Below are 14874 nucleotides of genomic sequence, written 5' to 3'. Positions count from 1 at the left end.
AACTGGAAGTCAGTTTCTTAATACCATTCATCTTTTCTCCAACAGGCTGTGTCCGGAGAGGAGGATATCTCTAATTCCTTTTCATGTTATTCTGAATCCAGGAAGTGAGAAGAGATAGGGCTGGACAGGGTCTCATTATACTCAGGCTGCCCCACAGGTAACAAACTTAAAAATCACATAGGGTGCAAAAAAAAAGTACTGCTGAATTTTCAACTAAACACATGTTCATTCTCTCTCTTACTCCACCCTTTACAATATTTTATTTTAGGAAAACAATGGCCATCCATTCATGTAGCTAAACAAACTTGCTACACAGAAACATGTTAATCATTTCTGAAAATCTTTATTGATATGTATTATAGGAATAGTTCCACATTTTGGGAAATACGCTTATTTGCTTTCTGGCTGAGAGTTGATGATCACTCTCACGTCTGTGCAATACATATGAAGCTACAGCCAGCAGCCCGTTAGCTTAGCTTAGCATAAAGATTGGAAACAGTTAGTCTAGCTAACAAAATTTGCCTACCAGCACCTGTCAACTTCACCATTTAACATGTTATATCTTCTTTGATTAATCTGTACAAAAACCAAAGTGTAAGAATAACAGTGGTTTTACAGTCTTTGTGCTACGCTAAGCTAGCTTTATATTCATTGTACGGACATGAGTGATATCAATCATCTCATTTAACTCTCGGCAAGAAAGGGTCAAACTATTCCTGTAAAACCATAGCCAGTTATTGAAAATGACATGTTCTAAATATTTATCAGATTATTTATTTGAAGTGATCAATACTGAGAATTTGTAGCAAATGTGAAAAAACGGCTCATGATGCAGATTGAACATTGGAATGATTATATTTTGATTTGTTAAAAAAATATGATCCATCAGTGATGTATCGCCTCTGGCACTTGAATGCTGAGTTTAACTTATTTTATGTCTGCAAACTGTTTTAGCTGAGTGTTGATGTGTTTGATGTCTTCTCCATGAATATGAGACACACAGGCACTGAAATTTTGATTTCATGATTGAAAGCAAAGCATGGCTGTGTACCACTCACAGTTGCACCTCTAGCCTATGAGAATAACAGTCAGTCAAAAGGGAATCTAGGGCAAAGAGGCCTGAAAGGGAGACATATAGCATAAACCGCAGATAGCCAAAGAAAGTGGAAATTCTGCCAAAAGGGATGAAGACAAGACGACAGGGCTCCGTGTGGGATTTCACTTTGGATTTTGGCCCTGCAGGGATATGTGGAAGCACAACTGACAGGACTTGCGTGGAGAAGTCGGCTCTATTCAATATAACTAAGTAAAGAATGCCCCATGTAGTCACTGATGCACCAGCATAAATCCTCCAAGGTACAATATTGCCTTGGTGAAGTTAGCTTTAACTCTCTGGTTGTAGAGAGCTAAAACACTACATAATGTAAAAGGTTTTGCTTCTTGTTTGCCACTGAACACATCCAGGATGTTAGAGAGAATCTTAGGAGGTAGGAGAGATGCAGTAAATTCGAATTTCTTGAAATGCAACACTGAGCGGGCATGTGAAAGCAGTCCCTACAGCAATGTAAAAACAGCGAACGGACACCATGACAACTTTAGTTGAGATTTATTTCACATTTTTTGCTACATTCCTCTTTACTCAAATCTAGGGAGCGTAGGTGGGTCAGTCATCTTAGAAATACTTTATATCCAACTTCATATCAATATGTGCTACAAGTAAAAGTGATCTCGGAGTGGGTAGTACAATAAGCTTTAATCTGTTCAGTCATGTCTGAGGCAACAAATCTGCTTTAAAAAGATTAAATGTAAAAAACACAAACACATATACAATGAAAAAAATTTACAGGTCACGACTCGGAGGAATATTATGATCCAATTAAATTATTCCCAAGGTAGCACATGGGGGTTAGTAGTTCATACTCCCCGATGAGGCAAATGGTGTGAATAATTTACTAAATTATTTTCTTTACTGCGTATAGAACCGTCTGAGAAATGTTTAATTTTGATGATGCTATTGTCAACTATATATTATGGCATAATCAAACAAAATAACTCCCATTAAAGTAAAAATAAACACTTCATTGGTATCACAATATTCAACATCATGTTAATTGTGAAAAAAAGATGCTTTGTTGAAACTAACTGTTTATGACTACTGAGACATTCTGTACTGTAAGCAACACATTAGTGACCTTTTTACAGTGAGGGATAAAAACAGACTTAGCCAATTTGCCAGTGAGACATCAAAATCAAGTCACTGGTGACAAGCTATGCAACATACTACATCAGCAATAAAAGCCTTTTAAATTTATATGGGTGTAGTAGAAATCATATTCAACCTAATGTAGGCTCTAAGTTTTAAAACAAACTTTGTTAGGGGATCCAGCGTATATAAATCCTTTTTAAATTGGTTTATGGGGGCTAGACAATCACAAATGTCCTTGCAATCTCAAACTTGTCAAATGTCTTGTATCTTCTTATGGCAAAAAATCTCCTGTTGCACCTCATTTTTATTCTCTAGATGGTTTCTCAAGATTAAGAAAACAAAAACATCAACAAGGAAACGAAGAAAAACAGAGTCCACAGAGCTCTGCAGCATCGAGCGTTTGGCTGCCACTGAAAAGTCTAGCACCTCCTGCTGCTCGGGAGGTTTCTAGTCCAGCTGCTCCTGCTTTATCCTGTTTGAATTGGATCCTCGCTGACTCGTCCTCCTCAGTTCCCTCCTCAGGACGTACTCGCTGAATTGGGATGAGTCCACGCCTCCGCCACAGGAGCCAGCAATCTCGAAGCCACGTTGTTGGAGACGCTCTAGAACCTGGAAAGGGTGGGATGGGATAGAAGGAGGAAGATGTCAGGAGCAATATGGGACTCCAATCACAGAGCATCTTTAGCATCCTTTATTAGCACTCCAGTGACAGGCAGTGCTTACTTATGCCAGATAAATCATTTGTGGAGGTCTACCAGTCCCCACAAACTATGATGCTAAAACATTAATGTAACCTCTAACCTTTTGTTTACTACTGCAAGACTGGAAAGCACAGAGTCCTCCGAAATTCTTCTCGTTACATGCTGCAGAGTTAGTGCTAAGACTAGCATTGGAAACAGCTTTGGGAGTAAGCTGCAGCAACATACGGCCTGTGACGGGAATTTGGATGAGACTTTCACAAGACTTTCATAAAACCAAGAGCCTCTCATTTTGCCTCCTGCCTCATTTTCATTGTTTTCTGGTGTATATGTGTGTATGTCTGTGTGTGTGTGTGTGTGTGTAGCTGTTCCTGATCTCGTAGCCTTGCAGACATCTACAGACGTGTCCGGGGGGGCTGTAGGATCACATTCCATCGAAGAGGCCCCAGGGAGCAGTGAGGCTTTTTCTCTGCCACTTGGCTCAGTGTGGGCTGCTCAGCAAAAACCCCTCTCCCCATTTCTCCCCCCAGCCCCCAGGCCCAAGCCTCCGCCAAAACTACAAAGGTCCCCCTACTGCTGGCAGCTCTCTCTGCCCCCCTTCCTTCTCTCAAAACCCCCGCCCTGCCTCCATTAGCCGCAGATACAGCATCCACCGCCGGCGTGCTTTAATAACCAAACAGGATTATGGGCCCTGCCTGGGGACAACCTGCCAGGGAGCATGCTCACTCTCTTGCTTGCTCTCCACGACTCACACACTTCAGAGACGGGTTTGTTTGTGTGTTTTTTGGGAGGGAGATGGAGATTTGACTTCCTCAGATGGAGACACAGTCCAAATCATTGTGAAATCTTTTCAAATATGCCTCTCCTCCATCATTTATTGATGTGTATCTGAGAATTTTACCATCAATGAATGAGTGGAATCTCAATATATAATCAGGGAAATACAATATTGCCAAATACATGCTGAGTATAAAAGATGAATGAATGTAGAAGTTTTCTTTTTTTAGTCTTGTTTCAGTCTGGTTTTGCCTAGAACCAATTGAGCCTTAGATGGGATAATATCAAGTCCTTTCTATTATAAATGTAACAGCAAGTCAAAGAGTACACTGGCCTTCAGTTCTTAAGGGAAACCTATTTATAGCTCTGTCTTTGAATAATAAAAGACTTCAAGTCTTAGTTTTGCTCCCCTAGAAATCACAACTTTCCCAACACTTTAAACATGTTAATCATGACAACAGTAAAGGACTAAATGTCTTTTATCAACAAAAATAACCTCATAGGTCAACACTACTTTTCTAACTTTGCTTTATGTCGGTGTAGCTACCACTAGTCTGCACAGCCTCACAGAATTGCTGGTATTCGTGTTCTTATGCATCTGGAGTCTCAAAAATGTGTGCTACTGGTTTGTTTCTTGTATGTTACAAACAAAAATATGTGGAGTTGCTTAGGTTTATTTTGATTGAACATTGATCCAACAACCCAGTCCAAGACACTCAGGGGAATCATCTTATGTCCACTTAAGTGTTTCACCGCATCCTGAATTGGCCACTTCCTCTTGCTGCCAGCCAGTTTTCCCTCAGTTTGCACATTCCTGTGACTCTCCACCATGACTCAAGGTGTCAGCCATTCCTTCACTTAATGGGTTGATATCCACCATTAACCCATTCACTGTCCCTTTCCTGCAGGTTGGCACTGATGCCCACGATCAAAATGACTTATGGATTTAATTGTAAAGGTTTTTCATCCACATGGAACACGGCAAGCAATTGGGCGGGATGTGAGGACCATATTATGATATTAAAGCTGACCGTCCACAAGCTCCGGAGCCAAAGTCGAAATCATTATTCCAGTCAGATCACAGAAAAGTAAAGATGGTGGTAGACTTGTGTAATGATGGCTTGCTACATTGATGCTTTGATGAACTCATCAAAGAACTCATTTTTCTGCGAGGCTGTTCTTGTGATTTGATTAGATTAAAAAAGAGATTTCGCAATCAGTAAAATTCTGAAAGTCTACAGTATAACAGCAGACGAAAAGAAGTTGAATGAACAGATCATCACCTCAGTCAACTCCTAGGGCATTACGTTATCTAACCTTTGAGTGTTTATACTTCTTGAGGAAAGCTGAATACAATGAATATATAAATGACAGAATCAGTATAAATGACAATACACCCATAGCAGACCACTGTTCTCATTACCTGGACAGAGTTGAGGTGGCAGTACCCATTAAGCGGGAAGCGGATGACGTGCGTGGAGTCATGGTTCCAGCCGGCATTGACAGAGTTGCACATGACGTCGCCGATTTCCGGAAACACGTCTTCAATCAGGGCCTTGTCACCGCTGAGCGTGATCCTCTCGCCCAGGTCGGGTGCAACGCGCACCACCAGGCACTCGCAGGGGCGCGACACCCGGCTCAGCTCCTGGTCCTGGCGCCAGCGCTCCAGCTCAGCAAGCATGGGTTGCAGCTGGAAGTATCGCGCCTCCTCATACAGCAGACTGTAGTCCTGTGGGAGAAGGGCAAAGGACGTTGACATCTTAACAATTGCCATAACTTTTTAAAGTTAGAATTTTTAAAAACCTGGCTAATACTGTATATTAGTTTAAATATGTTGCTTGATATGGTGTTTCTGTTTATGTAAGTTTTTTTTTTTACCAGTTTGAGTAGCAAGTCTTATCATCAATACCAATTGTTTTTTAAAGAACAGACTTGGGGCATCCTGGTGGCCACTGACCATGTAATCCCCTATCCCTCATTTCCTGACAGCTCTTTACTGTCTCACATCTAGTGAGGCAAGGATGCCCGAATAATACTTAAGAAAGGGTTACATCTAAATGAAATTTCAATGTAGTTTAATATTAATCTAGTCACATTTTTGATACTTCACTGAGTTTGTGAAGCAAATATCAACGTGAATGTGAATAACTGGATATATTCACCACACAAGAACTGAAGGGGTTTACAGGCTGTCAAAATGTTGTATACTGTATAAAATTACAAAAATAAACAGTATGCGAGAGAACAGTATGTGACTCATGCAGGGCCATGAGGTCAACACTGGAAAGATTATGATTAGCAGAACACTTTCCAACACACTTTGGGTTGTGTCAGTCCCATTAATCCAATGTGTAGAATAAGAAGTTTGAATAATCTCTCCGGTATAATTGGCATAAAGCTCAGGAATTCCCTCAAGCAATCCTACAAAAACATTTTATATATATTGTACAAAGACACTACTTCCTTTTAAGGAAGACTGAACTGAATTGGAGGAAGCCGGAAGCCTAAATGCAGCATACATCTTGCTATACTAGAGAGCAAAATAGCAAAAAAAAAAAGACAGAATAAGTTAATCAGTTTATGGTTGGGATTTTTTTCTAATGTGGATCTAAACCGGAAACAACAAAGAAGCTTGAAAACCACTGTTCTACATGAATGAGCAATAAACCCGAGCGAAGGCACCATTCAGCAAAAATTACAAAAGATCCAGAGTGGAGGAGATGTAGTGCGACATGTAACACAGGGTTGCGTGGGGTAGAGGAGCAGATCCTTTACCCGCAGGACTGCAGGGCCTAAATCGCACCACATTCGAGTTTTCTCATGCTCCTCTCAAAATCTACTCAATGTGAATGTGGCCTCAGCCTGAACTTGAGCCTGCCTTTTGTCTTTGCTTATTTTAGCTGACATACTTTCCACTGATTGAGTCACACTGTGGACAGTCCATCAGATAATGTGGTTATTTGTTTTCTCCCAGGGCAAGTCAAGTAATTACTGACTAAATGACACATAAGAGTAAAAAACAGAAGGAATGCTAATGTGTCACATACAGTGAGACTCACCCTGGATGGACACTTGGCACGAGAACATAGAGCGCTGAAGAAATCTAGCAAATGCAATGTGGTCACAGGCGCCACAGCATTTATTTTTTTGTCTTCATGCAAGCTTATTGATTTTCTTACATATCTCAAAAGAATCTTTGGCCACTAATAGCTGGAGGGGAGCAAATTGCATCTCATGATGAGTAAATGCATTATGATTGTTTGCCTTGATATTTTGTCTCCAGCATGGGAACCGTTTTTCAGCAATTCAAGGAGGACAAGTGACCAAAGGCATTCCACGGCCTTAGCATTCATTGTGTGTGCTAAGTTGTAGGACTGCTGACTGGCTGATGGGACTTTACAGTTTCTAGTATGGACATCCACTCACTTTGAAGTCGTCTGGGATGAGGAGCTTGGACGTCCTGAGGAAGTTGAGGATGTAGCGGAACATGTGTCCATCCCTGTCAATGAAGTAGTGCTGCTTCAGGCTGTCCAGGACTATAGGCTCTGTGCCATCAAAGAGACGACCAATTCTGCCCACAGAGAGGGGAGGGGTGGTGGGTTAGGCAGAAAGGGAGGGAACGAGGGAGGCAGGGGGACAACATGTCAACATTAACAATCTTATATGTCTTGATTTTTGCATGCAAAAAGTTGATCACATATGCTTCTCATGAGCTCATTTTTAGCACAGACAGTTTCTTTTTCTTGCACCTTGTATGGTGGGAGACAAGGGATAGAAATAAATGTAAGAGAGAGAGAGGCAAAAAATGTATACAGCGAAGCAAGAGCATGTGCAAAGGGATGTGACTCACTCATTTTCCCAAGCTTTGTTTTTCACACCTTCGCACAGACATGAACACATTACTGAGCTCAATACACACATCAACCATGAAGAAAGAAAGAAAGAAAGAAAGAAAGAAAGAAAGAAAGAAAGAAAGAAAGAAAGAAAGATTAAAAACAGAGGTGGTATGAAAAGGTCAGGGCCAGCTGGTAGTTGGTTGCCTGAAGCAGGGTGCCAGTCACCCTCCGGCCTGGGCTCGGAGCGACAGTGCGGCCTCCCAGCCTCCAGATGGCTCCATGCCCTTTGGCCCTTTACTGCTGCTGTGACATCTGTCAGAATAACCAAGTTGCTTTTGTCTGTGCGCTGCATTCTGCACTTGAAGCTCCTACAAATTGTTTACCGCTCAAAATAACTGTGGTCTTTATACTTCACACGGAAACATTGTGTGATACTGCCCGATAAAAGCAACTGAAACTGCAGCTTTGTTTGGAAAGATGAGTAAACACTTCATATATTCTCCGTTTCTCCACCGAGTGCATCCATGAGATATTTCTGTGATTTGAAGAGATGTGACATTTGACTGTTAATGTCACAGGATGACACATTTGGCTTGAACAGAAACTCTCTATAAGACACTGAATGTTCCACAATCTCCTTCCCTGTTTCAAGCAAAAACACTTGACACAAGCATTCACTCGTGGCCATAAAAACCCAAAACTTTATCTCTATCACACTCTTCAAATACACATACATGGTGGAGCAGACTCACCGGGATTCTGGGAATTTTGTTAAGGTGGCCAGACTGCTGGTGTACATGTGTCCGCCCACATCGATGTGCACAGGGGCGTTGGACTTGGTGAGCTGTGCAGGTGTTGGGATGCCCTGACTACTCAAGGGAGACACTGGTGACCGTGTGATCATGGGCCTGGACATGCTGGAGCGATTATCCTGTAAACACAACACAAGGGAGAAAATATTATAACACAGGCAGGTAAGACAGACAGGGAGATGTATTTCTTCTGCAGATCAAGATGTGATATTAAAGGTGAAATAATACACCATTACAACCACAGGGGACTTGATCATTAAGATTTTTTTTTTTTTTTTTTTTTTAAATGGGGAATAAATCGGATAATTAGACACAGCAATCTTAATATTTCTGTAACATAACACACTCCACAGTCAGGAGTGAAAGGGGAAGATTTTTCTTCTCTGCAAGTTAGAGCAGCCTGACCTTGACCTGAATGTTGCCTCAATCCACAAGCAACCACTCCTGTGGGCCATAATCTCCAAAACCAAATTAATTTGGAGCATCAATCTCTACAGTCCTGGAAATGAGCAGTAATGACTTGATGATTTGAATACTGTAATAGGATTTGGAGAAATTGTCTCCTGTTAACCTACAAACACCATTAGCAGACAATTTCTGTTGAGCTCTCCGAAGAAAATTACTTTACCCCCAAAAGTTTCAGACCCGGAGTGAGACGGTTAGAAACAACTACTGCCTGTAACAGCTCAGTCTGAGGACTGCTGTAGAGTTGGGCATTGCAAACATTTTCTGAAAATGATTGAACACGGTTTAACAGTAAATTAAAGCAGGCAAAGGCAAGAGGACTGTGCGTGCGTGATATTCAAATAACGTGACAATTGTGCGCATCTATTCAATCTATTCACACGCCGCATTCAATAAAACCTAAGTGTCTGTCACTTCGCTCCTCCAGCAAAAGTGACAGTTCGAGCTCAGTCTGACTGTAATTTCTCCGGGGTTTTTTTTTTTTACCCCGAGACAAAACCGCACTTTAGGCGTTTACCTGCGACGGCATCACTGTGTTTGGAGAGGAAGTCACCGAATGGTCATTTTGCTTGAGAGATGCTGCGGGAACTGGCTCTCCTCTGACAGCGTACATCAGCGGGGGCTCCCTGCACTCCGCCGCTCGGATCGGGAGCCGTTTGAGAGAAGCGTGCACGGACTCATCCGCAGAACTGATTGGACGCGGTCGCTTTCTCGCTTTCTGATGCGTTAAGTCCATGATGTCCGTCTCGTCCATTACAACGCGGGCTTTGAGGTTAACAGGCAGGACGCGGTGAGCTTTTTCCGACGCACCTGCCAAATGTGGAGAGGCGTGAAAAGCGGGCTAGCGAACACCGGAGGAAGAGCGGCGCCGTGGCTGTCACGCGGAGCAGCTTCTTTGCAATGGCTGGGAGAAGTCAAAGCCCCCGACAACATTAGCATTGTAGCGCCTGCGGCTCTTTTGGGCTGTCGCTGTTTCAGTGGCAGGTATGTGTGTCGCATTTTCAGAATAAAACAAATCCTGCCTCACAAAAAGAAGAGGATCGTCTGGTTATGCGAGTCGGGTCCACGCGCACGTCCGGACCTGTCACAGCTGGCCTTTGCCCTTTTGGAGCAGTGTTTCTGCGCGCGGTCACCCTCCTGCTGGTGCTGGTGCCCATTGTTCAGCAGCGGGTTTGCTCAGCCGGTTAAACCCTCCTTCTACACAACAGAACCTCAAAGTCCGGTGTCCCAAAGTTCAGTGAAAGAGCCCAAACGGTGACCAACCCACTCAACCACCTGGACAGAAATGCCCCTGTACATCCTCCACCCACAGACACACACATCACTCACAAGCACCTGAGTGATCATTATCTTTCCAATCACACTAAAGCATTGTTAATAAAGTGCGTACGCGCTCTTTTCATCATTTGGGCAGAATAATAATAATAACCCAAGTGCCCTTTATGTGCACAAAGAAACATCACATCCCTTCAAAAAAGCAGTCTGTCCCTCAGAGAACACTTGAAACATCTTGATCAGTTTCTCATTGGCTTTATGCCTGACAAATATAAGAGTGTACTGTGTGATGACTGCAGTGTGTAAACACCACCTCAGATGACCACATCAGCATTGCAAAACCACCACACTAATGACTTCATGGAGTATAAAACCAGACCACAACATGTCCAATTGCTGTTAAAAGTACTGCCACAGCACTCTCCTGGGCTGTTTTTTCCATAGAAAATGCAGGGAATCCACAAATTTTAATAACATTCAGATTAAAATTAATTAGTTCAACCACTGGCCTTAAAACATCCACATTCCTGCTTCGCATTGGCAGTGTGAGTTTCACACCTAGATACCCAATTAGCAATTAAGCTTGCCTTTGAGTGTAGGCCTCCAATGCGGTGTGTGATCCTGGTCTGATTTGCATGCCGCTTGTGCACGCGCTGATAAGCGCAGGCAGCAGCCATACATAGTTTTAAAATTCAACTCCAGAATCCCTCGCAGAAGGCAAAGGGGCCTGCAGGGCAAAAGAGAGAGAAATCACATGGCTGCTCTTCAAAAGGGGACCTGTGTAAGGCAGCCGGCAAAGTGCGTGGGATCACACTCAGAATGCAGGTAATTTGTTCCCTGACTAATTTGTGGAGATGGTGGTGTGTGTGTGTGTGTGTGAGTGTGAGAGTGACTGTGTGCCTGTGGAGAGTAAGTTCTGAAAACAGCTTGGTGGAATTGGATTTCCTCAAAGCCTTGTCATCGCAAAGGTGGATTGAGTGTAAAATCTGTAAGGCATTATGGAAAATTGCAGGGGTGAGAGAAGAGAGAGTGAAAGAGAACGGGTGGCTGGGTGGGTGGGAGGTGGAAGGGGGTTAGCGGGTTGTGGGAATGAGCTCTTATATCACAAAATCATTCTGAGTTGTTGGAAGTAAAGATACATTGTGTTGTGGCCCTTTTTCTCACACTGATGTCCACATCACATTTCTGTCTTTCACGCTTTTATCTCAAGGACGGTTCAAAGGTCACCACATCCCCACAACCCATCAGTAAGGATGTGACGGAGGACTGACCATTGATGCTCATGTTATCACTCATCATCTCCAGATGTGCACTGCAGACCTTAAACACCAGCACTTGTCCTACTTGTTGCCATTTTGAATTTGGCAAAGTGCTACAAAAGTCTCCCATGTGACGGGGGTTTGTTTGACGTGCTCCAAAAGTTTCCAGCCTTTGTGAAACAAGTCGAAACGTATGTGTTTAGGGAATTTGCTCGTTTACCCAGCTTGTGTAAATTTGTTGCACCACAGTATGCACAAACAAATCTAAAACAGGCGCGGTGCATCAAAGCCGGGAGTACTTGGACTGCTCCAGTTACTCATGTTGTTTTCCATCACTGGGCTGAAGTCTTTCAAGCCTTTTATGCAAAATCACCATTTTAACATCTCTTCTTTACATCTCAAGGAACAAACACTATAGCTCTGTTTACATCTTTAGTAAGATAACGCACCCAAAAATGCTGCTAAAACTTAAGGAAGCAAGTACCAGTCTGCTATTGCAATAATCAAAGGGCCTGTTGGGATCAACACCAGCTACAAACAAGCTTTCAGTTTTTCATCCCACAATGCAGCTCTTCAGTGTTGCGACATATCGCACAAGACACAATTAGCATTTCAGATCAGAGCATTAACATTCAGTTCGAGGCAGGCAGACTGGTATTTACATAATCTGGATGGGTTGTCTCTGCTTTGTTGCCCGTGGCCATTTGTTTCAAATGTCCACACACAGACAACTACAGACTTTGGGTTAACTTCAGCCACTGCCGGCTGTAAAGGCAGAAAAATATAACAGGTAGTGAGACTGTCAGAACAGAAAGGCATGGGTAAATACTGTGGGCTGGTTATCTGGTCAGGTGTGTGTCTCTTTGGATTTTAGAACTGGACATTAGGCATTATAAGGTAACTATCACAGCTCCCAAGCAACACCACATCTACAGTAGTCTGCTGATATAAACATTTCAATAAAACTTCTTTACTCCCTCTCATGCCATGTTGACATAAGTCCTGAATTGTGGCAATAATGCCGTTTTGTTTGTGTGATGAGTACGGAGATGTCTGTTGTTCACATCATGTCAACCTCACAAGTCAAAACTTCAAGCTGATATTATTTCTTAAAAGCATATTTCTCAGTAACAGCAGCAGCTCTATAAATGTGTCATGACAAATGCAGAAATGTGTGCAGTGTAAAAAAAATACATTGGCATTTAGTGAAAGGATGAAGAGGTTGCTTAGGAGAAAAAAAAAGTTACCAGAGGAAAGAGACCTTGCTGACCTGCTCCTCAGCCAAGAGAAATGTGATTTTCTGGATAAACCATTTTTTAACCCTAGAAAGTCGAGGTGGCAAATAAGGGAAACAATCATTTGCAGCGCCTCTGGATCATGCTTATCCAATCTGTGCTTGAGAATCCACAGAATCAACAGTGTCAAAGAACTCCCGCCTCTCTGTTAACAGTGACAAAAAGGCAATCTGAACGGGTACAAAGTTCGCTCCAATGTTTATCATACAAAAACACATGATTATTCCCTGATTTGTATTACAAGAGGGGCTACTTGTCTACTTCAACATCAGCCTTTTTACAGTAGCAGTACATCAGCATGACATCACAGATAAGGAAGTGTGATCAGTGCCGGGTTGCCGCAGGCTGTTGGAGACTGTGGTGCATATTCACTGGCATAGACCAAACTATCCCAGGGCACAGGAGTGGCAGAGCCACAATATGAAATATAATAACAGTTTTTCTCTCCAAGGAGTTCCCATGTAGCAAGTAAAACACCTCTAACTTGAAACTGTGACAAATGTAATGTGGACTAACTTTCTTTTTAAACAGTTGTCTTCAGATCAGATTGTTTAGTGTAATTTGACTGGGAGACAGGTAGATGTACACATGCTGTACATACAGTAAAACTGTATGGCTTTGTTATTACAGCGCCATCAAGTGATCAGTCCCGACAACCCAACGTCTCAATCTCATTCTGTTTATTCATAGGGGGCGCCTCTGAAACTGGTGAAACCGAGTATTGGCTTTCATTCCAGGTGACCTAAACTTACAGGCTTTTGTTTATGATGTAAATGGCATTTAAAGTATCGTCCTCGCTGCAGCACAGTGAGAAACATTTCAGCAACCAAACACACAATGTAGTTTTTTGTTTGGGATGTAATGTACAATTTTAAAGTATAAACTTTATGAAGGTTAGCAGATGTTTATTTACACAATACATTGTCCCATGGGCGAAATAGGTCCAGATTATTACTTAGTAAACTATATTTGCCAATTCGCATTCGGACCTCAGAGTTCATTACGCACGGCGCGGTCAGAGAGCCAGAAGGGGAGACGAGAGGACAAAAATCGCTCCTATTTTTGTCTTCGTTTACATAAATATGATTCTCTTAACACGGCCACGGCCTGTATTAAAGGGTGATTCACAGATTCTGCATTGACGTGTGTAAAAGGTACATCCTGTCTTACAGAATAAGAAAAACGCCTGCGGCAAAATTACTCCACAATGGCGTCTTTCATTATAGATCTAGGGCAGCCAGGAAATGGAACTGTTTCGCGACAAAACTGACGTCAAATAATCTTCACGGGAACGACAAACGCAGGTTTGAGTAAGTTACGAGCAAGTTAAACAGCAACAGCGACACGGAGACGGCGATGTGTTCGGAGCTGAAACGCGCCAGGAGCGAATTCACACGGTGGACAAGAAGAGTGTTTGCTCGACAAGATCGCAGTCTAATCCGCTGTTCGTTTAGAGTAGATGTACCAAAGCCTCGTGTATTGTAGTCACGCGCATACATTTGTACAGTAACTAAAGTACAATAGCCAGGAAGTGGTTAAATATTTTTTAAGAACTGTACCGCTCGAATCGCTTGGCACATGCGTAAAAGCTGCTGCGCCTCAATGTCCCAGTCCATCCAGCCACGGAAATAATAGCAAACCAAATAAATCTCCGCTTACCTGATACATAGAGAGGCATAAAGTATCTTTTTATGCACCTTTTCCCTCCGATTTGGCCCACGATCTGCTTCTCTTCCTACACCAGTGAGAAATGCAATAGCTTGGCTAAGGTAGACAGAACAAAATACAGAGAATACTTGCTCCAGGGCTCCGAAACCCCTCAAGGCAAAGATCAGGATACAATTAGCTCATGTCTCTGCCCCAGTCTAAACCAATCTGCAGAATAAAACTCCGAGCAAAAGGAAGAGATCACAGCAGCAGTGCCTCAGTCTTTGTTGAGTTTATGTTTTTATAAAATCAAATAAAGAAATCTTTTTTTTTTTCCTGCATTTACAACACCCTCACTCCTCCTGCCTCCAACTTGCCTATTGCCTCCCTCTCGCAGAGAAGCTGATTTTAATCGTTATGATTAGTTTTGATGTAACGTTCCCCCGGGCGATTGCTACAAATGGTTGGAGTGTTTCTTTGCCAGGGAGGAAAAGCAGCAGATGATGATAATTATATAGATTGTTGGTGGAGTCCTTTGATTCCCCCCCCCCCCCCCCACCTCTCAAACATCTAACCTATCTAGTCTTCTTCTTTTAACACATGC

The 14874-nt window shown here is 42.6% G+C and overlaps 1 protein-coding gene across 2 annotated transcripts; it reads right to left on the bottom strand.

The window, feature by feature from the left end:
* Nucleotides 1-2653: 2653 nt before the first annotated feature.
* On the bottom strand, nt 2654-14473 carry LOC139296708 (BTB/POZ domain-containing protein KCTD1). 2 transcript variants are annotated; one of them, XM_070919188.1, is made up of 5 exons: nt 14283-14473; nt 8270-8448; nt 7108-7252; nt 5105-5410; nt 2654-2815 (listed from the first exon to the last, which is right to left on the bottom strand). In XM_070919188.1, the coding sequence occupies exons 1-5, from the start codon at nt 14289-14291 to the stop codon at nt 2654-2656; spliced, it is 801 nt and encodes a 266-aa protein (XP_070775289.1). In that variant the 5' UTR covers nt 14292-14473. The 2 variants fall into 2 exon arrangements, with proteins under 2 accessions (XP_070775289.1, XP_070775288.1); XM_070919187.1 differs by lacking the exon at nt 14283-14473 and adding an exon at nt 9312-9548.
* Nucleotides 14474-14874: the final 401 nt, after the last annotated feature.

The sequence above is a fragment of the Enoplosus armatus genome, chromosome 14 (genome assembly GCF_043641665.1).
Source record: "Enoplosus armatus isolate fEnoArm2 chromosome 14, fEnoArm2.hap1, whole genome shotgun sequence".
Taxonomy (NCBI): domain Eukaryota; kingdom Metazoa; phylum Chordata; class Actinopteri; order Centrarchiformes; family Enoplosidae; genus Enoplosus; species Enoplosus armatus.
Note: the sequence above shows the minus strand (reverse complement) of the source record. Positions and strands in the feature narration are given on the sequence as shown.

Excerpts from the sequence above, each read along its gene's own strand:
- LOC139296708 (XM_070919187.1), bottom strand. The coding sequence starts at position 9,548 with ATGGACGAGACGGACATCATGGACTTAACGCATCAGAAAGCGAGAAAG. Across the intron at positions 7,253-8,269 it reads ACAAAATTCCCAGAATCCCG|AATTGGTCGTCTCTTTGATG; the intron begins GTGAGTCTGCTC and ends CTCTGTGGGCAG. Across the intron at positions 5,411-7,107 it reads TCATCCCAGACGACTTCAAA|GACTACAGTCTGCTGTATGA; the intron begins GTGAGTGGATGT and ends CTTCTCCCACAG.